This window comes from Pistacia vera, unplaced genomic scaffold (genome assembly GCF_008641045.1).
Source record: "Pistacia vera cultivar Batoury unplaced genomic scaffold, PisVer_v2 Contig601, whole genome shotgun sequence".
Classification (NCBI taxonomy): domain Eukaryota; kingdom Viridiplantae; phylum Streptophyta; class Magnoliopsida; order Sapindales; family Anacardiaceae; genus Pistacia; species Pistacia vera.
In genome coordinates, this window is record NW_022196448.1 from 14,987 (window position 1) to 39,403 (window position 24,417).

At 34.3% G+C, this 24,417-nt stretch overlaps 1 protein-coding gene, 9 non-coding genes and 1 pseudogene across 10 annotated transcripts; all 11 read left to right on the forward strand.

Annotated features, from left to right (window-relative positions):
• The first annotated feature begins 7,233 nt into the window (after positions 1 to 7,233).
• On the forward strand, positions 7,234 to 8,333 carry LOC116110412 (F-box protein PP2-B15-like). Its single transcript, XM_031396635.1, has 3 exons — positions 7,234 to 7,497; positions 7,606 to 7,724; positions 7,829 to 8,333. The coding sequence occupies exons 1-3, from the start codon at positions 7,237 to 7,239 to the stop codon at positions 8,289 to 8,291; spliced, it is 843 nt and encodes a 280-aa protein (XP_031252495.1). The 5' UTR covers positions 7,234 to 7,236; the 3' UTR covers positions 8,292 to 8,333.
• A 5,506-nt stretch (positions 8,334 to 13,839) lies between these two features.
• On the forward strand, positions 13,840 to 13,937 carry LOC116110427. The gene has a single exon (XR_004124906.1). It is a non-coding gene; the product is annotated as a small nucleolar RNA snoR69Y (small nucleolar RNA).
• A 123-nt stretch (positions 13,938 to 14,060) lies between these two features.
• LOC116110432 lies at positions 14,061 to 14,146 on the forward strand. The gene has a single exon (XR_004124911.1). It is a non-coding gene; the product is annotated as a small nucleolar RNA snoR53Y (small nucleolar RNA).
• A 244-nt stretch (positions 14,147 to 14,390) lies between these two features.
• LOC116110430 lies at positions 14,391 to 14,474 on the forward strand. The gene has a single exon (XR_004124909.1). It is a non-coding gene; the product is annotated as a small nucleolar RNA snoR53Y (small nucleolar RNA).
• Positions 14,475 to 15,345: 871 nt separating this feature from the next.
• On the forward strand, positions 15,346 to 15,435 carry LOC116110437. The gene has a single exon (XR_004124914.1). It is a non-coding gene; the product is annotated as a small nucleolar RNA SNORD96 family (small nucleolar RNA).
• A 107-nt stretch (positions 15,436 to 15,542) lies between these two features.
• Positions 15,543 to 15,630, forward strand: LOC116110423. Its single transcript, XR_004124903.1, has one exon. It is a non-coding gene; the product is annotated as a small nucleolar RNA SNORD96 family (small nucleolar RNA).
• A 2,536-nt stretch (positions 15,631 to 18,166) lies between these two features.
• LOC116110395 lies at positions 18,167 to 23,940 on the forward strand (annotated as a pseudogene).
• Positions 19,176 to 19,272, forward strand: LOC116110428. Its single transcript, XR_004124907.1, has one exon. It is a non-coding gene; the product is annotated as a small nucleolar RNA snoR69Y (small nucleolar RNA).
• LOC116110429 lies at positions 19,720 to 19,803 on the forward strand. Its single transcript, XR_004124908.1, has one exon. It is a non-coding gene; the product is annotated as a small nucleolar RNA snoR53Y (small nucleolar RNA).
• LOC116110436 lies at positions 20,668 to 20,757 on the forward strand. Its single transcript, XR_004124913.1, has one exon. It is a non-coding gene; the product is annotated as a small nucleolar RNA SNORD96 family (small nucleolar RNA).
• Positions 20,868 to 20,956, forward strand: LOC116110438. The gene has a single exon (XR_004124915.1). It is a non-coding gene; the product is annotated as a small nucleolar RNA SNORD96 family (small nucleolar RNA).
• Positions 23,941 to 24,417: the final 477 nt, after the last annotated feature.

Consider the following 24,417-nt stretch of genomic DNA (forward strand, 5'->3'; position numbering starts at 1 on the left):
ACTCAAGCCCAAAAACGAGAAAGGAGTTCAACTATATATATATACATCATAACAGTCCACTAAAATCAACTTCTCTTCTGACATCCTCATTCACACTTGGTGTGCATCCCAACACACTCCTCACTCACACTCGGTATGCCATCCTAAGAGTTCAATAAATTGACCAACTTCTAACACTCTCGCTCACGACGCTCGGTGTGTTGTTCGAACCCATTGAGAAGGGAGCTCAACCACATATGTACACCATAACAGTATATTAAATTTAACTTTTAACACTCTCACTCACGCTTGGCATACATGGCCAAGGCCAAGGTCAAAACCTACCAAGAGCCACCTTACCCTTTGCTTGGCTGATAAATGGGTTTGCCTAAAAACTAGTTTAAGAGGGGAGAGAGTCCAACCACATATATACATCATAACAGTGTACCAAATTAGCAACGTGGAACAAATACAACTTCTAACATTAACGGGTCTGTTTGGTTTGTTATTTCCGACCCTACCCTAAACCCAATTTTCAGAGTAATGTTTGCTTTATTATTCAGATAATAGAATCCTGAAAATTGGATTCTGACAATTTTTTGACCGTTAAAGACAGAGTTTGCAGTGCTGTCTGCTTTTATTCCACTTTCTCTTTTCACTGGTTCATTGGTTCACTGCTTCACCACCGTCACAAACCATCTTCATACCCTTCCAACAAATTGTTCTCCAAACGATCTTGCACCTGCAAATACAAAACAAACCCACCACACATTGTCCAAACAAGCTTCCATCTGAATCAGAAAACAACCCCACAGCACCACCCAATCAATCTTCCACCATCATCACAACAGAAATGCACCGTCACCACCCATCACCATCTTCGACCATCATCGCATTACCAGCCCATCGCCACCACCCATCACCATCTACCACCATCATCACAACACAAACCCACCGTCACAAACCATCATCCACTGCCACCATCATCACAAAAGAAAACCATCATCACAAACTATCCACGAAGACCCACCGCCACCACCATCACCATCTGCCGCCATCATCACAACACAAACCCACCGTCACAAACCATCATCCACTGCCACTATCATCACAAAAAAAAAAAACCATAATCACAAACCATCCACGAAGACCCACCGTCATCAATCTGCCACGATCCGAAGCCCATCATCACAAACCATCCACGAAGACCCATCGTTGTCGCTGATCTACCATGATCAAGCCCCATCATCGCCGATCTGACTTCAGTGAATACCGTCGTTGCCGATCTGCCACGATCCGAAGCCCATCGTCACAAGCCATCTACTAAGACCCTCCATTGTCGCCAATCTGCCACGAAGAAGCCCCATTGTCACCGATCTGACTTCAGTGAATACCGTCGTCGCCGATCTACCACGATCAAGCCCCATTGTCGCTGATCTGCCATGAAGCACCATTGTCATCGCCGCAAAACAAACCCAACTCTCACTATCGTCTATGAACCACCCATCACCATCTGCAAATGTAATGTAATTTTCTACTTCCTATTTGCATCAATATACATGTAAATATATAATATATAATATATATAAATATATAATATACATGTCAATATATCAAGTTAAAAAAAGTCAAAAAAAAAGTTATTTATTTAACAGTTGGTATTATATTTAACATTTCAATCTTTACAGGGAAATATGTAAATCGTGAAACGGACAAATTTTAAAAAGAACATCTCGTTAATGGATGAATTTTAGGAGTAAAAAATTGTTGGATAATTGGAAATATTTTTTTGGGATTTCACTAACTGATATATTTGTTTTGCAGATTCAGCATCGTTATTTGATCGTAAGAACAAATTATGATCATATGTACAGATGTCAATATAATTTGTCTTGACGTCACAGGATTGATTACTACTTGCAATAGAGGTGAAAGTTTCGACGTTTTTCCAGACTTGGAGTTCTCATACACCTTGTTGGTCAACATTGCCTGTATCTTCCCCTGCATTGATGACTTCAAGCAGTATCGGATCGAACGAGGTAACGGTTTATCTGTGTTTACTTTGTTACGTTTAAATGTGTGTATGTGTGTTTGTAATGTGTTTGGTGATTGATATGCTTTCCCAATCTTGGTTGTTGTTCTCACCGTAATGTCCTTAGATGAGTGATACTGTGAACTGGTCTGCTAAGATGACCCATAATTTTCTGATCCTGTTATCTAAGCGGGCGAAAACTTCAATAAAAACAGCCGATTCCAGGAAATGTTGGATGACTTATCATCATTGACTGGGAGGAGACTCAACGTGACACAACTAACCTCTAAGTACTTTCGCCTGCGAAAAGTATATCAAGCATAATGGAAATTGCTGCAACACAGGCTTCGGGTGGGATCATGAGTCACAAAGTCCAACGTGTTCCGTATAGGTTTGGCAAGAATATGTCAAGGTAAATTTTCAACTTTTGTAACTAATATTAATCAACGACACCATATTTGTACGCAATTTTTTTTTGGACTACTAAATATTAATATATTATTATTTTGTATTATCAGCAAAACCCACAGGCACAACAATTTTACCACAAGGGACTTCCTCACAAGGAGTTTTCTGAAATCATATTTGAGAAGCAAACTACTATTGGGAGATACGCGTACACATTTACATCTCAACCGGTGGAGACCTTCACTTCTTCCAATTAGGGCGCGGTTGACATTGATGATAGTGACTTTGAACCTGATCCAGATCGGACGACAGGGAAAAAACAGGCAAACACATTTGGTCATGGAAGTCCAAGAAATAGGAGGAACAAAAGTGGCCCGGGGTAGGCACTTGTGGATGTCATTGGCAGATTGACGGACGTGCTTGTGGAGAGGCGCAGTATGGGGTCGAGGGCTAGCAATCACAGTGAAGATGAGGAGGACGAAGAGAATACCAGTGCTCCATCTGATCCGTTTTCCATAAGCAATTATATTGACATCTTGACGGCCATGCAAGTACCCACAGAGTTTTACATGCGGTTGTCAAGTATTTATATCAAAATCCAGGGTGGCGGGAGGTATTCGTGAAACTCCCGCCTGAAGAAAAGGTTAATTGGATTTATAACGATTTTCACAATTTGTAGATGACGCTGTATGTCCTAAGTGTTTGCCAACACTTTTTTATGCGCGAGTGGGCACTTGTCCCTTTATGGCTAAACCAAACTTTTGTTCAGCATCTTGATTTGAAAATGTCTGCTACTGTATGAACTTGTTCATTGTGCTAAAGTTTTATGTGAGCTTACATGTTTCATATGAGTTTTAGATTGTCATTAGAATTAAATATTGACTGTTATATTTTGCTAAGTAGTACAACAACTGTTAATTGTTGATCAATGTTTTGCAAATGTGCAGGATTAAATGGCGTCATCTAGTCGTACAGGAAGAAGACAACGGAATGCAGATGAGGAAGAAGAAATACTGACAGATATAACCATTGTACTCTGTGGTGTTGCCGCGTTAGAAACAGCTGGGCTTCAACTACGACATACATCTATATTAACTGGTCATGAGTACATGTTGGAAGTACTCAATGGTCATGCTGACAGGATCTTTGACAAGCGCCGCATGGACAAAGACTATTTTACATACTTATGTTACATTTTGGCACAGCAAGGGAAATTGCGACCAACCAGAAGGACGAGTATGGAAGAACAAGTTATGATATTTCTGACAATCGTTGGTAAAAACGAGACAATCAAAACAATGATGGAGGATTTCCAACATTCAGGTGAGACGATCTCTAGATATGTTGGCGCAGTTTGCTAGGCGATATGTGAGTTAAAGACAGAGTTTATCAGGCCACCTGACTTCAGTGATGTTCCATGGGAAATATCAACCAACAAAAAATATTACTCTTTCTTTAAGGTACTTTTTCATTATGTTTTCTATTAGTGGATAGTTAAGTTCATTGTGTTATTAATGTTGATAGTCGGTTAATATGACTAAAATTCAATTTTGATGATAGGACTGTATTGAAGTGGTTGATGACACACATGTATACGCTTCGGTTCCACAAGAATTTGGCAATAGATACTGGAATCGCAAAGGAACATTGTCACAGAATGTAATGGCTATATGCGACTTTAGGATGATGTTCACTTATATCGTTACTGGATGGGAATGATCTGCGCATGATTCAAGAGTTTTAAATTCAATTCTTGATGATCCTAATTCTGGATTCCCACATCCTCCACCAGGTATAAGTATTTTCTTGACATATTATAGTGTATTTGCTCCACTGTTGAGGCCCTAAATTTTCAAATAACATGTGTGATTTTATTACAGAGAAATACTATTTGGTTGATGCGGGTTATCCAAATGGAGAGGGGTTCCTTGCCCTTCATAGGCAAGTGGCTTACCATATTTCAGATCACCACCGTAACCGAAGGGGGCCACAAGAGTTGTTTAACTACAGACATGCTTCACTCTGCAATGTTGTCGAGAGAACCTTTGGCGTTTTAAAAAGACGGTTCCGTATTCTGAATGGAATGAACAATTACCTGTTGGGCAAACAAGGGAAGATTGTTATGGCATGTTGTGTACTCCATAATTTTATCAGAATGTACAATATGGAGGACCCTATCTTCGAACGGTATACTAAAAATACGGGTAATGAGCGAGTATATTATGATCGCCAAAACAGGGCAGAAGATGGCAGAAATAGAGAAGGACCGAGTCAACCGCCGTAAGGTATTATAGACAACATGACGACTGTACGAGATAACATAACGACTGAACTGTGGGCAGCACATATGACCATGTCGTAGTTGTTAATGGAGTATACGTGTAACAACGATTCTAAGGGTTGATAATTAGTATCTTTGTCATATATGTATTAATGTGATATTTTTAAACAGTTGGATTAGTACTTGAAATTAATATAGGGTGTTTTTTTTTTAATATTTACTGGTTACGAAATTACCAATAAAATGTTTAATATTATTAAAATGTAAATTGATAAGTTTTAAGGTTATAATAATACATTATTTTAATAAAATGCACCAAAATATTATATTAATAAATCATTTATAAAAAAATATATCAATCAAATATTCAACACAAATAATAAGGTCAAAATACTCAACCAAACACATTTTATTCAAATCATATTCTCGTAATAATAATTCTATTCAACTATCCAATATTATTTCTAAAATCTCATCCAAAATAATAAATCAAACAGACCTAACATTATTCAATTATAGAAGACAATCTATCGAGGTTGTTGATGGAGGAAGAATTTATCAAGTAACATCGAGGAATATTCATTAAATTGATTTGAGAATTTTTGCTTGGGGTAGCGGTAATGCCATATCCAGTAGTGGGTGTGTCATAATTATGTTCAATTCATTTGATCAAATGGAATTGACCATGATTTGGTAAGTCAATTTAAATGTCCAGGTCAACTCTAATTTTAACTCAAACTCTTTATGTAATTTCTTAGACACCAAAATTGAACCCCTCACCTTCTATTATTTAATAATTTTACCCATTATTGGCTTTTTGACGTTGACTGAATCCAACCACTTACTTAAAACGACACAGCTTCATTAATTGAATTTGTTCATAAATAAACAAAGTCAAAAGCACTACCGTAATTTGGTCAACTCTAGATAACTCTCAAATTAGTACGCCCATAGAATACTTTCATCCGGATAAGGGTTATAATTCTGCTTATTAGATAATTACATTTCCATCCTTATAGTTTTGGTTGACTAAGTTGAGGACATTTATTTCATATACAAACATTTTGATCCTTCTACGAAAGAGACCATTAATTGAATTAAAGATTATACTGAAATGAAAAAAAATATATATATCATTATGAAAATATTGAATAATCCCTACAAACTTAATGGACCAAGTTAATTATAACTACTCTCGAGACTCGAACACAAGACTTTTGGATATAGTTAACTCTAATAACTAAAAAACGTATCATCCGGTCATAAGGAGAGAAGCATACGTTTTTTTGATAACTTTGATGGGGAAAGGTTCGGATTGCATTAGTATTGTTTGTGTAATGCATTTTTTCCTTCATTTTGTTGAGGGTTATTTTCATCATTTTAGTAAGAATTTTCAAGTCAATCAACATTAATCTAACGGTCAAACAAAGTTCTATCAAGTCAAAGGACTAAAATGGTAGTAATTGAAATAAATATCCTAAACGGAACAGATCAAAATTATGAGGATGAAACTGTAATTCTCTCCTCTTGCTCTCGGGTAAAAGAATTCGGCCACGTGATTAATGACCAATTATTAAATAAATTCTCTCTTTAATTTGCAAAACTAGAATTTAAATAACCAATAAAAATATAAACAAAATTGTGCAAATTATTAAACAAAGAGAAAACGACATATTCCCACCTGACGTTTAGTGAAATCCCAAGCTAATACCCCTGGTTATATTTATTCCAAATTCTCCCCCTTAAACTAACGTCATTTATTTTATTTTAAGAGATTTTTAACTTTTTTAATGCAGTGTGGTGCACTTTAGCACGTTAAAGTATTTCGGCGCTTTTTTTACAGAAGATGAACTCATGTTAACAAAAAACGGCTCACGTTAATTAGTAGAGTCCAAGCCAACGGTTTTTGACTTTTTCTGGTCGATTTCGAAGTCCAAAATCATTTCCAAGACCACTGTTTGACTCTCCACAACCTCTTCTGCAAAACTCTTATCTTTACTTACTTGACCTCACTCACCGTTTCTAGTTACCTTCAACAATTATTAACAATGTTAATTTAAGGATAAAAATCAGAAATAAATTCAACCAAAGATATCAACTTGAGATTTTACTAAATCTCGGGTGAGAATACATCGTTTACTCTTAAATAAACAACGTGATGCAGGTTGGACGGTTTAAGACTCAAAAGAGAAAAAAGAGAGAGTCCTTAATTAGCCATCTGTCATGTTTAAGTTGAAACGAAATTATTCCATATTAAATTAATCATCTTATTAATTAATCTCAACCATTAATTAATTAATTAATTAATCATCTTATTAATTAATCTCAACCATTAATTAATTAATTAATTAATCATCTTTCAACGTTATATACACGTGCATATTTAAATGCAACTTGACGGTCATTCAACTATCGGGAAATTTCGTGGCTCTCAAACATTTCAAACTTTAGATTTACATATAAATATGCAGATTAATGTTCATCCATTTTAACATTTGATTTTTTTTTTTTTGGTTTTTTTTTTTTTTAAGTGGTAATGGAGATGAACAAGTTGCCAGAAGGGTGTGTTTCTACGATTATCTCGCTCACTTCTCCGGCAGATGCATGCAGATCATCGTTGGTTTCGTCGTCGTTTCGATCGGCGGTGGAGTCCGATGTTGTTTGGGAGAGGTTCTTGCCGTCTGATTATCAGGATACTATCTCCAGGTCAGGTGAAAATAACGTGAAGAACTTCTCTTCGAAGAAAGAGTTGTTTCTTCATTTCTGCAATGCAGTTCTCATAGACGGTGGTGAGAAGGTAAAATATTTAATTAAGCAATTATTAACATTATTAAAACTCCATTTTTTTCCCTTTCATTTTGCTTGACCTGACATGACATGAATGCATGTAATTAATTTAATGCAGAGCTTCAGATTGGAGAAGTCTTCTGGAAAAAATTGTTTTATACTGTCAGCAAGAGAGCTTTCCATAACATGGAGTGACAATCCGGAGTTCTGGATATGGAAATCTTCACCTGACTCAAGGTCCATTTTAATTAGTATAAAGGATGTTATATTTTCACTCTGTTATGTGTGTATACAGATCAATTCAGAATTCAAACCTGAAAAACTGTTGTTTTTTTAATCAGGTTTGCACAGGTGGCTGAGCTAAAAAGTGTAAGTAAGTTAGAGATTGAAGGGAAGATCAGGACCCAGAAGTTGTCACCAAACACAAGATATGGAGCTTATCTCATAATGAAAACAAACAGCGGCGCATATGGGCTCGATTTGGTGCCTGCAGAGACATCGGTGGAGGTGGGGAGTCAGTCAGTTTCTTCAAACAAAGCTTACCTGACTAACCAAGATGCCAAGAAACAACAAATGGAGTGTTTATTTTACAGCAATCGAAGGCAGATGTTGAAGCCGAGAGTCCTTGATTCAGGAATTAATGGTGTTACTGAAAGGAAAGATGGGTGGATGGAGATTGAAGTGGGAGAGTTCTTTAATGGGGAAAGTGATGAGATGGTGAAGATGAGTGTGAGAGAGATAAAGGGTTATCAACTCAAAGGAGGGCTTGTGATTGAAGGCATTGAAGTGAGACCTAAAAAATAAAAATATTAATGGAAGAGAACAAAGAAAGGATAAAAAGTATACAAAAAGTTTATGCCAAAAGATAAAAGTTTTAGATCTTTTGCGATTGTGATTCTTTCATTTGAGATTTGATTTTTTTCGATTTTTTTCATGTAAGGCTTAATTAGCCATGAATTTGTATTTATCTTTCATTGAAATGTAAAGTGATAAGCGGGAACAGTTTATCCACTCAGTGATGTGACATGAGACTTTGATACCATAATAAACGGGCTTAAGTAGAACTTATTATAGAGAGCCTAATTACATATATACATAATAACAGTTCACTAACATGGCGATATGGGACAAATTTAACGTCTAACAACATTTTCAAACAAACGTCAAACATGACTTTAATACCATGATAAACGAGTTTAGATAGAACTCACTATAAAAAGTCTAACCACATATATACATCTTAACAACCTACCAACTTAACGATGTAGGATAAATTCAACTTCTAACATAAAGAAAAATATTCAAAATTATGAAAATTTTAATTTGATGAAGCCAGCTAGCTAGGTAGGAGAAAGGTCATATTCAAATGCCCACCAAAAAAGAGAGAGAATATTGTCAAAAGTCTAAGGTCAAAATTATGAGTCTTAGATGACATGGAGCTTCCCCATCTCTGCAAAAGCCATTGAAATCCCAATCAAACAACCAGCTGTTATGGAATTTTGATTCTCCAGGCTGCTTTTCAATAAGAACATAGTTCCAAATTCCAAAGTCATAGATGTGCTCATATTTTCACTTCATGTTGTCATATAAACACATGTCGTTATATTGACAACACATTGCCTACTATAAATCAAAATGGGCAGGAGGCACATAAAATATTGTCAAATATATACAAGCTATTAATTACAGAGAAATTTACACTGTAATTAATGGCATTGTTTAATTTGCTCACATTTTATCATACACTTCACCTAGAGATGAATGTAGGGTTTTATTTTGTGTCTTCCATGGTTCATCTTGCTGTGATTCCGATAATGTGTGGGAGAAAGATTGGGTGTCCCCAATGGCCTATTCCTCCAAGAAAGGTTTGTTTCTCAAGTTATGTAACCCTCATCTCATTGACCAAGGTAGTAAGGTAAACAAATCCAACTCAAAACTTTACTTATAATTAACAGCTCATTTTTTTGTATTTTTGTATTTTTGGGTGATCAGGGTGTCTGTGCTAGCTTGAGCGCACCTCGAACTAATCATCGGCGTCTATTGAACATCCTACAAACCTAATGAATCAAGTAAGTCATAAATGTGGTAAGTCATGATCACTTGGTGGAATTCGAACACAAGACCTCCGGGTAACCTAAGGTTTTGCCATTCGGCCACAAGTTAAGTGATTTTTTAACAGATGACAATGTTTGTCCAACATCTGATTAACAGCTCATAATTCACATCGAAAATTCTTAGGTGTGTCAAAAAAATTCATTAAAAGATTAAATTTTAGTAACATTTTTGTATGTACTATAAAATTGTCGGTAAAAGTATGCCTCTGAAGTTTTGAAAAAGTAAGATAGCTAAGAGAGATTGACTTAATAACATAATATATATATAAATAGAAAAGAAGTGGTATTATTGAATATACCTTGCGGGGTTGGGATTGCAATTATTTAAAGTTTAGAATTATAAATTCACATTAAAACTAACCGTGTGACAAAATAATATCAAAGGCAAATAAGCAGCTCATGTTTGGTAGATAAAACAATATATATTCTCGGTAAATGAGATTAAATGATAATATATTTCTACCACATTGAATAATGCAAATTCAATTGCCTTTGATTCAAGACTATAATTAATTAGTTAATGTGGCGTTTTTAAGGTGTTTAGTTGCACAGGTGGTGGAACAAATATGATTGATTCATTGGATTAATCATATTTGTTCCACTGCTGTGGATGCAAACTCACCCTCAGAACTGCCACATTCTATCTTGGGTGGTCGGGAGTGAGTGATAGAACTCTTCGGTATATTACTCAAGAGGTCTTGAGTTCGATTCCCCTCGGTTATTAATAATCCATTTTTACATTATATATTATATGATTAAATTTTAGTGAAATTTTGTATGTACTATAAATATCGGTGAAGTATGGCTCTGAAGTTTTGAAAAGTAAGATAGCTTAAGAGAGATTGACTATAATTAACATATAATATAAGTGGTATTATTGAAATGTACCTTGCGGGGTTGGGATTGCAATTATTTAAAGTTTAGAATGATAAATTACATTAAAACTAAACCGTGTGACAAAATATATATCAAAAGGCAATAATACAGCTCATGTTTGGTAGATAAAACAATATAATTCTCTGGTAAATGAGATTTAGTACGATAACAATGTCTACCACATTGAATAATGCAATATTCAATTGCCTTTTGATAAGATTAAATTAATTAGTTAATGTGGCGTTTTCAAGGTTGTTATGTATGCACAGGTGGTGGAGCAAATATGAATTATGCTTCAGGATTAATTCATATTTGTTCCACCGCCTGTGGATGCAAACTCACCCTCGAGAAACTGCACACATTTTATCTTTGGGTGATCAGGTGGAGTGATAGAAACTCTGAGTGTATACTCAAGAGGTCTTGAGTTCGATTCCCCTCGATTGTTAATACATGTTACATTATATTTATCTAATTAAATTTTAATGAAATTTTGTGTGTACTATAAATTGTCGGCGAAAGTAGGGCTCGAAGTTTTGAAAAAGTAAGTAAGCTTAGAGAGATTGACTTAATTAACATATATAAAAGTGGTATTATTGAAATGTACCTTGCGAGGTTGGGATTGCAATTATTAAAGTTTAAAATGATAAATTTCACATTAAAATAAACCATGTGACAAAATATATATCAAAAGGCAAAATCAGCGCTCATGTTTGGTAGATAAAACAATATATATTCTCTGGTAAATGAGATTATGTACGTAATATATATCTACCACATGAATAATGCAATATTCAATTGCCTTTTGATTCAAGACATAATTAATTAAGTTAATGTGGCGTTTCAAGGTTGTTTTGTATGCACCGGTGGTGGAGCAAAATTGAATTATGCTTCTTGTATTAATTCATATTTGTTCCACTGCCTGTGGATGCAAACTCACCCTCAAGAAACTGCTACATTTTTATCTTTGGGTGGTCGGGGGGTGGAGTGATAGAAACTCTTGGTGTATTATTCAAGGAGTCTTGAATTTGATTCCCCTCGGTTGTTAATAGAGGTGACCACTGGAGAGTTTATGTCGTTAACTTCACACCATGAGAGATTAGTCGGATGCATGCAAACTTGCCCAAACACCCTGGTCACAAAAAAGAAAAAAAAATGTCACATTTTAGTTAGCTAGTTAGGAGTAATTCTTAAAAAATTATTGCACAATATTTATTAAATTTCAGGATAAATGATGACCAGATTTCCCCTTATTGATCATACACATCTTTATATAAATTCAATTTGGGTGGTATTTGGAATTTAATTCCTTTACCTTTCCCTTTATTTCTTTCCATATAGTGATTTATTATTGATTAATGACAGTATAATACTATCTTTATTGAATTATGGACAGACTTCTTGCTTAGAGAAATCACTACGCAAGAGGTTTATATGTTGAGTGCAAGGGAACTTTCATTAAATGGGCAAATAATCCTCTTTATTGGTCTTGGAAACCCTTCCTCATCAAGGTTGATGCTCCATTCAATGAAGAAATTTCAACTTTAATTAGGATAATATCATAGTTATGATTGTAGATAAAAGAAAATTAAATACGTACGTAGTATGATATTTATTAGAAATATATAGATTTCATGATACGTTAGCTTATCTATAGATGTATAGATGGTAAACGTCTGTTTCATTTACTATTACATATATTATGATGTTTATTGATAGATGTATAGATAACGTAAAAATACCTTATAATATTAATATATATTTATGTAAAAATATATACATTAAACAGAGAAAAATTTAGGTTCTTACATTAGGAATTGATGTTGTATCAACCATATCTTCAAGTACTTGTGGTGATTTGCAAAAGTTGCAGAGCTCAGAACATAAGTGGCTAGAAATCATGGAAAATATGCACCAAAAAGCTTAACCGAAAACAGTTTATGGAGCCTCTCATCCTCAAATTTGCTGATCGAGCTTACGGTTTAAACTCTCTTCCGTCTGAAGTTTAAGTTTTCTGTAGAAGTTGGCGATTCAAGTCATAAGGGACAGTTTATTTGCGCTGCGTAATGGCCAAGAAAGTAAGAAGAACAATATCTGGAGAGACTGTACTTTGGGTCCGCATTGCACCTTTGAGATCGAGAGTTCGTGAAGGAGGAGGTAATGGGTTGCTTGTGAAAGTGGAGAGGATGGCTTGAGATTGAATTGGGAAGCTTTTACAAAGTTGAAGATGATGATGATGATGATAAGGCGGTTGAAAAGCCCTTGAAAGGAGGGCTTATTGTTGAGGGAATTGAGCTTTAGACCAAAAAAGTTATTCATGGACCTAGCTTTGTTAATAAAATTGAGTTTATTGCAAGCTCTTTCTCTTTGTCTTCTATTAATCTAAGGAAATGATATACCCGCAACTTCTTCTCATAAACTTTCTCTCACAATCCCGACGTGATAGCTCTCAGCTTGTAATATGTCTCACCTGATGAATTGCAGTTGATTAATTGCGAGCTGTCATATCGGATTGTGAGTAGATTGTGGATGTATCATTACTCTATATTAACCAAATGACCTCAAGGATAGTAAAATTAAAATTAAATTAAAAGTTTACGTAATTCGCTGAAAAAACGAACATCAATATTATTTCACTAAAAACTTATTTGATGCTAAAATTTGAACAAAGTGATCATAACAGTAAGATGTAGTATTAATTACTTATAAGAATTAATCGGGGTGCGTAAAACTAACTCAAATACTCTTTTTAAATGAAAATATAAAATATGACAGTCATTAACTCTTAATGTGACACTATTATAGGATATACAATGCATTAGAGATATGAATCATATATGCTTTAATCGGGTTATTTTACTTATATTTTAGAAGAGAATTTTATTTTCAAATATTTGAAAATAATTTAACAATTTCGTGTAATTTGGTTATATCATAGACTTATTATTATTAATAAAATATGAATTTAATATGGGTTCCTAAGACAAAACCCAAGGTCCCAAACCTAGGCCCACTTGTTGATGAAAGCCTTTTCTCTGGGCAGCCCATGAGCAAGGCCCACAGAGAATCCACATCCTACACCAATTTAAAATACTCAAAGTGCAGGGTCATTATTGTAAAACCATTTTCCTCTAACTCTAAAACTAAAACCCGCCCTTCCTCTTATAAAACCCTGAGTGACCTTCTTACCGTCAGCATTCTGCCCTTAAGCGGCCCAGCCATCACTCTCTCTTGGTCCTTCTCTCTGAATCACCTCCTTCATTTGTTCATAAAGTTTCAACTTTGTATTTGATTTTAAGTCATTGTTTGGTTTTTGTAGTCTGATTAGGTTTTAGGTGGTTAATTCTGTGTGTGCTAAAGAAACATATATCAATGATGATAATGCTATAATCCAGCTCATAGAGGCCTTTGTTAGTCGAAGGTCAGGGAATAGACTCTTTCCAACATTTATCTGAGAAATATATTTTTTTACCCGTTTCATGAACTGTTTTTTTTGTGCTTTAATTTTTTTTTTTTTATATGATTTGACGTGTTTCTGTACTGGGTATTTTGTATTTGTGTATTTTTTCATCGGGGTTATTCTATTGTTCCCTGTGATGGTTCAAAATAATCATGCTAAGTATATCTGATTGTTCTCTGACTGAAAGATTTACTTTTTTTCTTGAGGGAACTTGGATGCTTTGAATGTTCCTTCACGGGCTTATTTGAAATCTTGAAAAAGTTGCTTTTGTTTGCTAACAATTGAGCTTGTTTCTTAGTTTGGTGTTATTTTTGTGTTATGGTATGTGTTGCCAATGTGAACAGAATCTGAAAAATTGAATGTAGGTTGTACATGGTTTTGTTTGTAATTGAGTGTGAAAAGAATGATTTTTCTAGTTGTGTGAAGATTTATGGTGCTTATGTTGTTGAGAGGGACTGTCCCAGTGATGTTTCATTACTGACCATGCTAATTCTGATAATTAGATGACAGAATACTTCTTTGTTATTTTCTGAGGAACTATTCTTCCCTTTTGTTTTGAGTTTTGTCTAAGATTATGTAAGACAACTTTTGTAATGGAGGTGTTACTATTGATTAAATTTGTTGCGTAGTTGTGGCAAGCACTCTGAGGCGTTGGGGTTATTCCGTATTCACGCATCACATGATACACTTAATGGTATGTTTATAACATCTTAGTTTTAGTACACAATAAGTTTACTAGTGTCACATTGTGATTGAATTTCTGATTATGATGTTTAGATGTTGATGCTTAGTACTTGTGATTACTGTAACTGTTATAATAATTTTTGGGTAATGAGACGGGGATTCTATAGAAGTCCAATACTTGACTGGGCGAACCAGTATGTTTGTAGATTCCTAAGTAACCGTCATAACAAATGCCCGGATGTTGATGGTCCTCCTCAATGGAGCTCCTCCATCTGTGGGCGGTTCTCATATTCCATCGCCTGTGGAGTGGCGTTGCTGCTTTTACCATTTGGGACTGGCCATGAGACATACATTTGTTATACCATCATAGAAGAATAGATTTTACATATTCTTTAATGTGATATTTAATGTTCTAGTTATGTAATTTCTGTTATATGTTTAGTTGTGATGATGATTTCTATTTGTATTTTTGTGACGGGGATTACTCAAATCCTTACTTATTGGGGCAACCAGTTATGTATGTACATTCCAAAGTAAAGTCACAGATAAATGTCCATTGACGTGATGGTCCTCCCAATGGGGAGCTCCTCCGTTGAGGGTGGTCTCATATCCATCGCCTTGTGGAGCAGCGTTGTTGCCTTTACCATTTGGGACTGGCCATGAGACAAACATTTCTCTGCAATTTTTTTTTTTTTTTTTTTTTTTTTCTCTATGTGTAGAAGAAATGTGGCCAAGGAGGAAATCATTCATAAAATACACCATCTTTGGGACTGAATGGCTTGTTTAGCCTTGGTGACATTCTGCAATTCTGAGGCCGTTTGTTGTTTTCCTTACTTTTCTTGTATAGTTTTTCTCCTTCATATAGGCTGGTAGTAAGATTAGTATTTCCTTGTATCTGTTTCAGTTTTTTGGTGTTGAGAACTGTGGCCTAGGAGGATATCATTCACAAAATACCATCTTCGGGACTGAGTGGCTTGTTAAGCCTTGCTGACATTCTGCAATTCTGAGGCTCTAATGTTATTATTTTGACATTTACAATTCTGCATTAATCAGATGCCTGCTGAATACCATCAAAATATTTTGCCTTTTATATGCTTTTAATTTTTGAATGTATTTTTATAATCTCAAGCAATTTACAGTGAAGTAATTTATCATCCTTGATCCGGCTGTGCAAATTTGATTGCCGTATGAGTATCGTCAACTGACATACATTTGAACTTAACTCTCTCCTTCAGCTTTTCTCGAATCTATTTTTTTCCAGGAATTTAGAAATTTAGGACCTTTTTCTTCCATGATGCCAAGATGAAGGCTTCTTTCACACTTCATAGCTTCTCATTTACTATTTACATATCAAAGTTGTACATTCTTTAGTAAAACACAGCTTGTTCAATCAAATGTAACTTTTTGTCAATGTTGTTGGCCATGGAATGAAATTTTGTCAAAGATAAACTATAATGATGTTTTATGTGAGTCACAATGCAGACAAAGTATGCCATCAAAGAAAGTTCTGATAGTCCACCTACTCCTGGAATCACTGTGTATCAGACACGTTTGAATCGTTTTTTATGAATGTAAAATGCCTTGTTCGTGAATGAATCACGTAGCAGAGTTGAAGTCAATGAAAGATTTTGTCTGTAATGTTCTGTGCTACCATCTAAACTATTTTCCCAGATTGTTCTATACGGTGTATCTTCCAGATTTCTGGAACATGAGCAAAAGGAATGATCACTTTGGTTACGCATGAACAGTATTGTGCATTATTCTCTCAGAAGGGTGTGGAAATGAGATGGATTGCTTTGTCTTTTTGTTTTGTGCTCTTGATTGAGAAATTCCCTTTAAAATTCCTCAAATGATAAAGAAATCTTGCTTAATCAAGAAATAATTATAAAGTCTGTCTTCTTTTTTCGGGGGAATATTGACAACCACCCTGTAATCCATAGCTACCAAATGCTCTAACGGTAAAAGAGTAAAAGAGTTTATGTTTCTTGAGTTTGAGTGATCACTAAGAGATTTATTTGTTCAACTTTGAGGTTTCGGAAGATTAGTTAAAGTACGCTCGGACACCTATACTCAACAAAAAAAGAAAAGAAAAAAAAAACTTTAACCCAACTCCTTCAAACCAAGCCTACTATTTGCAATCTTTTAAGTTCATCATCAAATTATAAAGAATTATCATCTGTAAAAAGGGGTTATTAATAAATCCTCTAGATCATGGAGATTACTATTAATCATGGGACATCATCATAATCTCCCAAGAGATCTTTAGATTTCAAGATAGTCAAAGTTTTGAATATTTAATTCACGATTTTTATCTCGACCCTCTTAAATATTTACTAATTATCTCTTTATCTTATTTTTAATACCAAAATAATTACCCATTCGTAAGTAACCAGATGATTTATCTACAGTTTAAGTGAGAGATCGTGAGGTTGAATTGTTACAGCTAATTTTTCAATAATCAAGATATATAAATCGATTTAACACCTTGGTTATAAAAAAAAAAAAAAAAAAAACCAGAATCTATGTTATATTATAATCTTAGACATTTTGTGTCATTAATAATTTAATTTATGTAAACTTTAAGGTGATATAAAATAAAATAAAGTTCTTCACATGGTCCCAAACTAGTAGGACCAAAATTGAATGAATCATCAAAAATGACAAAAACAAATAAAGAAGAAGAAACCTATGGGTGACACATCATGGGTGGGCCTAGGCCTTGTTTGGTGAGTGCATGATTTGGTATAAGCGATTATGACTACTATTGCTTCTTTTATAAGTGCTTCTTTGGGACAACCTCCTACTCAGCCACATGTTTAGTGGACCCATCACGGCATCACACATGGCTTGGACTATTTTAACATAAACTATTTTAGTATTTTTCAAATCAAAAACCAATTGGTCATAACCCATTATGCTATCGCTTTAACTATATAATAAATAACATTGGATAAGATAAGGGTTAAGTATAAAATTATGTTTTGTTTGGTTGGAAAGTGATTTAGTGAATGATTATATATGTTGGATAAACTAATCATGATTTAGGATCTTTTTTTTTCATGTCTCGTTTATTCTTGAATAGGCGAGTCATATCGTCCAGTGCGTTGGTTTCCTTATTTTTCCTTTATTTTATTCCTATTATTTCCAAAATATACATTTGTTTCTCTATTCTGAAAATACTATTATATTTTATTCAATTATTTTTAAACCCCTTAAGTTTGTTAATTTAACTAAACACCAAAAAAAAAAAAAAAAAAACTTAAAAATGGACAAAAACACCCCTCACCTACCCACATTTACCAGATTCTGGAATCTGGTATAATAGTGTACTACCGGTTGGATCTGACTAGTAGTACGCCGATATGACCTTTTTTAGCCAAATCCACCTTAGATTTGTATGGCCAAAGATCTGCCTGTAGCAAGTCGTTAACAACCCTCATATCTTTGGCTGTCGTTGACAACCAAATGTGACCAGATCTATGGTGGATTTGGTTGGAAAAGGTCATCTCGACGCACGACTAGCTAGATTTAGTTGGTCGTACGCCGATATGGCGATCCGGCCACCCTCCAGCAGTGATGGCCAGTTGCCGGTATTTAATGGGTGGGTGGGGTTGTTTGTGTAATTTTTAATGTTTTTATTACAGGGTTGTTTAGCAAATTAATAAACATAGGAGATGTTTTTGTTAATTTTTAAATCTTAACTCGTTATTACCACCAAATTCTTACTTTTTCAAAAATACTATCCAAAATACTAAAACAAACGCACCCGATTCGATTCTTAATTTAGTTTTATTTAAATTTTTTAATTTAACTACATAACTTTTAAGAGAAGAATGAAGGATGCTTCATGCTTTTTCTAGTTTCTCATTTAACAAGTAATCTCATACTTTTACGAATTGATTCTAAGTAGCTTTTACAAAGATCACAAGCAAACTAAGTAAATTCTTGGCTTTAAATTTGTTCTAATCTTTAATTTGAGCGATGTATCCAATTTTGATATAAAAAAATATGGTTCATGTTAAGAATAAGAATAATGCATAGAAGGAAGACCAAAATTTAAAAAAAAAAAAATTTGAGGATACTAACAAGCCCTAAACTAAAATTCAAGCTTTTTAGTATAAGAATCATCGAATTGTGGCCCAAATAGTTAAGGCGAATTAGGAATAGTGTGGATAGATTAAGTGAGAGATACGGTAACGTGTTATGCTAGTTTGCTCTTGGCAGCCCATGAGCAAGGCCACAGAGAAATCCACATCCTCACAAAAATTGTAAAATACTCAAAGTGCAGGGTCATTATTGTAATAAACCATTTCCTCTACATCTAAAACTAAAACCCTAGCCCTTCCTCTTATAAAACCCTGAGTGCCTTCTTACCGTCAGCATTCTGCCCTTAAGCGCCCAGCCACACTCTCTCTTTGGCTCCTTCTCTCTGAATCACCTCTCTTCCTTCATTTGTTCATAAAGTTTCACACTTTTTGTATTTGATTTTAAGTCATTTGATGTGTGGTTTTGTAGCTCTGATTAGGTTTTAGGTGTTTAATCTGTGTGTGCAGAAACTATATCAATGATGATAACTTGCATATCCCAGCTCAGAGGCCTTTGTTAGTCGAAGGTCAGGGAATAGACCTTTCCAACATTTATCTGAGAACATATATTTTTTTACCAGTTTCATGAACTGTTTGTTTTTGTGCTTTTAATTTTTTTTTTTATATAGATTTGACGTGTTCTGTATCTGGGTATTTTGTATTTTGTATTTTTTCATCTGGGTTATTCTATTTGTTCCCTTGATGGTTCAAAAATCATGCTAATGTATACTGATTGTTCTCTGGACTGAAAGATTTACTTTTTTTTGAGGAACTTGGATGCTTTGAATGTTCCTTCACGGGCTTTTTGAAATCTTGAAAAAGTTGCTTTTGTTTGCTAACAATTGAGCTTGTTTCTAGTTTGGTTTTATTTTGTGTTATAGGTATGTTGTTGCACAATGTGAACAGAATCTGAAAAATGAATGTAGGTTGTTACATGGTTTTGTTTTAATTGATGTGAAAAGAATTGATTTTTCTATTTGTTGTGAAGATTATGTGCTTATGTTGTTGAAGGGACTGTTCCCATGATGTTTCATTACTGACCATGCTAATTCTGATAATTAGATGACAGAATACTTCTTTTGTTATTTTCTGAGGAAACTATTCTTCCCTTTTGTTTTTGAGTTTTGTCTAAGATTATGTAAGCCAACATTTTGTATGGGGTGTTACTATTGATTAAATTTGTTCGTAGTTGTGGCAAGCACTCTGAGCGTAGTTGGGGTTATCCTGTATTCACGCATACACTGAACCTTAATGGTATGTTATAACATCTTAGTTTTAGTACACAATTAATTTACTAGTGTCACTTGTGATTGAATTTCTGATTATGAATGTTTAGTTTATGTTGATTGCTTAGTACTTGTTGATTACTGTAAGCTGTTTAATAATAATTTTTGGTATGAGACGGGATTTTCTATAGAAGTCCAATACTTGACTGGGCGAACCAGTTATGTTTGTAGATTCCTAAGTAACCGTCATAATAATGCCCTGGATGTTGATGGTCCTCCTCAATAGACTCCTCCTCTGTGGGCAGTCTCATATCCATCGCCTTGTGGAGTGGCGTTGCTGCTTTTACCATTTGGGACTGGCCATGAGACATACATTTGTTATACATCATAAAGAATTATTTACATTCTTTAATGTGATATTTATGTTCTAGTTAGTAATTCTGTTATATGTTTAGTTGTGTGATGATTTCTATTTGTATTTTTGTGACGGGGGATTACTCAAATCCTTTACTATTGGGGCAACCAGTTATGTATGTACATTCCAAAGTAAACGTCACAGATAAATGTCCATTGAGTTGATGGCTCCCAATGGGGAGCTCCTCCGTTGATGGTGGTCTCTATTCCATCGCCTTGTGGAGCAGCGTTGTGCCTTTACCATTTGGGACTGGCCATGAGACAAACATTTTCTCTGCAATTTTTTTTTTTTTTTTTTTTTTTTTTCTCTTTATGTGTAGAATGTGGCCAAGGAGGAAATCATTCATAAAATACACCATCTTTCGGGACTGAATGGCTTGTTAGCCTTGGTGACATTCTGCAATTCTGAGGCCGTTTGTTTGTTTCCTTTACTTTTCTTGTATTAGTTTTCTCCTTTCATATAGGCTGGTAGTAAGATTAGTATTTTCCTTGTATCTGTTTCAGTTTTTTGGTGTTGAGAACTGTGGCCTAGGAGGATATCATTCACAAAATACCATCTTTCGGGACTGAGTGGCTTGTTAAGCCTTGCTGACATTCTGCAATTCTGAGGCTCTAATGTTTTATTTGACATTTACAATTCTGCATTAATCAGATGCCTGCTGAATACCATCAAAATATTTTGCCTTTATATGCTTTTAATTTTTGAATGTATTTTTATAAATCTCAAGCAATTTACAGTGAAGTATTTACTCATCCTTGATCCGCTGTGCAAATTTGATTGCCGTATGAGTATCGTCACTGACCTACATTTGACTTAACTCTCTCCTTCATGCTTTTCTCTGAATCTTTTTTTTTCCAGGAATTTAGATATTTAGGACCTTTTTCTTCCTTGTGCCAAGATGAAGTTCTTTCACACTTCATAGCTTCTCATTTACTATTTCACATATCAAAGTTGTACATTCTTTAGTAAAACACAGCTTGTATCATCAAATGTAACTTTTGTCAATGTTTGGCCATGGAATGAAATTTTGTCAAAGAATAACTATAATATGTTTTATGTGAGTCACAATGCAGACAAAGTATGCCATCAAAGAAAGTTCTGATAGTCCCCTACTCCTGAATCACTGTGTATCAGACACGTTTGAATCGTTTTTTATGAATGTAAAATGCCTTGTTCGTGAATGAATCCACGTAGCAGAAGTTGAAGTCAATGAAAGATTTTGTCTGTAATGTTCTGTGCTACCATCTTAACTATTTTCCCAGATTGTTCTATACGGTGTATCTTCCAGATTCGGGAACTGAGCAAAAGGAATGATCACTTTGGTTACGCTGAACAGTATTGTGCATTATATTCTCTCAGAAAGGTGTGGAAATGAGATGGGATTGCTTTGTCTTTTTGCTTTTGGGCTCTTTGATTGAGAAATTCCCTTTAAAATTCCTCAATGATAAAGAAATCTTGCTTAATCAAAGAATATAATTATAAAGTCTGTCTTCTTTTTTCGGGGAAATTATTGACAACCACCCTGTAATCCATAGCTACCAAAGCTCTAACGGTAAAAGAGTAAAGAGTTTATTTTTCTTGAGTTTGATTGATCACTAAAGATATTTATTTGTTCATTAACTTTGAGGTTTCGGAAGATTAGTTAAATTACGCTCGACACCTATACTCAACAAAAAAAGAAAAAGAAAAAAAAAACTTTAACCCACAACTCCTTCAAACCAAGCCTACTAATTTGCAATCTTTTTAAGTTCATCATCAAATTAATAAAGAATTATCATCTTGTAAAAAGGGGTTATAATAATATCCTCTAGATCATGGATTACATATTAATCATGGGACATCATCATAGATCTCCAAGAGATCTTTAGATTTCAAATAGTCAAAAGTTTTGAATATTTAATTCACGATTTTTATCTCGCCCCTCTTAAATATTTACTTAATTATCTCTTTATCTTATTTTTAATACCAAATATTACCCATTCGTAAGTAACCTAGATGTATTCTACAGTTTAAGTGAGAGTCGTGAGGTTGAATTGTTACAGCTAATTTTTCAATTAATCAAGATATATAAATCGTTTAAACACCTTGGTTAAAAAAAAAAAAAAAAAAACCAAATCTTTGTATTAGTATAAGCTTAGGCACAGGTGGTGGAGCAAATATGAATTATGCTTCATTGTATTAATTCATATTTGTTCCACTGCCTGTGGATGCAAACTCACCCTCAAGAAACTGCTACATTTTTATCTTTGGGTGGTCGGGGGGAGTGATAGAAACTCTTGAGTGTATTATTCAAGAGGTCTTGAATTTGATTCCCCTCGGTTGTTAATAGAGGTGACCACTGGAGAGTTTATCCCGTCGTTAACTTCACAACCATGAGAGATTAGTCGAGATGCATGCAAACTTGCCCAAACACCCTGGTCACCAAAAAAGAAAAAAAAAATGTCACATTTTAGCTTAGCTAGTTAGGAGTAATTCTTAAAAAATTATTTGCACAATATTTATTAAATTTCAGGATAAATGATGACCAGATTTCCTCCTTTATTGATCATACACATCCTTTATATAAATTCAATTTGGGTGGTATTTTGTAAATTCCTAATTTCCTTTACCTTTTCTCCTTTATTTCTTTCCATATAGTTGATTTATTAATTGATTAATGACAGTATAATACTATCTTTATTTGAATTATGGACAGACTTCTTGCTTAGAGAAATCAACTACGCAAGAAGGTTTATATGTTGAGTGCAAGGGAACTTTCAATTAAATGGGCAAATAAATCCTCTTTATTGGTCTTGGAAACCCCTTCCTCATCAAGGTTGATGCTCCATTCAATGAAGAAATTTCAACTTTAATTAGGATAATATCATAGTTATGATTTGTTAGATAAAAGAAAATTAAATACTTACGTAGTATGATATTTATTAGACATATATATAGATATCATGATACGTTAGCTTTATCTATAGATGTATAGATGGTATAATACGTCTGTTTCATTTACTATTTACATATATTACGATGTTTATTAGGCAGATGTATAGATAACGTAAAAATACCTTATAATATTAATATATATTTTTCTGTAAAAGTATATACATTAAACAGAGAAAATTTAGGTTCTTACATTAGGAATTTGAGCTTGTATCAACCATATCTTCAAGTACTTGTGGTGATTTGCAAAAGTTGCAGAGCTCAGAACAATAAGTTGGCTAGAAATCCATGGCAAAATATGCACCAAAAAGCTGTAACCGAAAACAGTTTATGGAGCCTATCTCATCCTCAAATTTGCTGATCGAGCTTACGGTTTAAACTCTTTACCGTCTGAAGTTTAAGTTTTCTGTAGAAGTTGGCGATTTCAAGTCATAAGGGACAGTTTATTTGCGCTGCGTTAATGGCCAAGAAAGTAAGAAGAAACAATATCTGGAGAGACTGTACTTTGGGATCCGCATTGCACCTTTGAGATCGAGAGTTCGTGAAGGAGGAGGTAATGGGTTGCTTGTGAAAGTGAAGATGGATGGCTTGAGATTGAATTGGGAAGCTTTTACAAAGTTGAAGATGATGATGATGATGATGATAAGGCGGTGAAAAGCCCTTGAAAGGAGGGCTTATTGTTGAGGGAATTGAGCTTTAGACCAAAAAAGTTATTCCATGGACCTAGCTTTTGTTAATAAAATTGAGTTTATTGCAAGCTCTTTCTCTTTGTCTTCTATTTAATCTAAGGAAAATGATATACCCGCAACTTCTTCTCATAAACTTTCTCTCACAATCCCGACGTGATAGCTCTCAGCTTGTAATATGTCTCACCTGATGAATTGCAGTTGATTAATTGCGAGCTGTCATATCGGGATTGTGAGTAGATTGTGGATGTATCATTACTCTTAATTTAACCAAAATGACCTCAAGGATAGTAAATATTAAAATTAAATATAAAAGTTTATCGTAATTCGCTGAAAAAACGAACATCAAATATTATTTCACTAAAAACTTATTTGATGCTAAAATTTGAACAAAGTGATCATAACAGTAAGATGTAGTATTAATTACTTATAAGAATTAATCGGGGTGCGTATAAA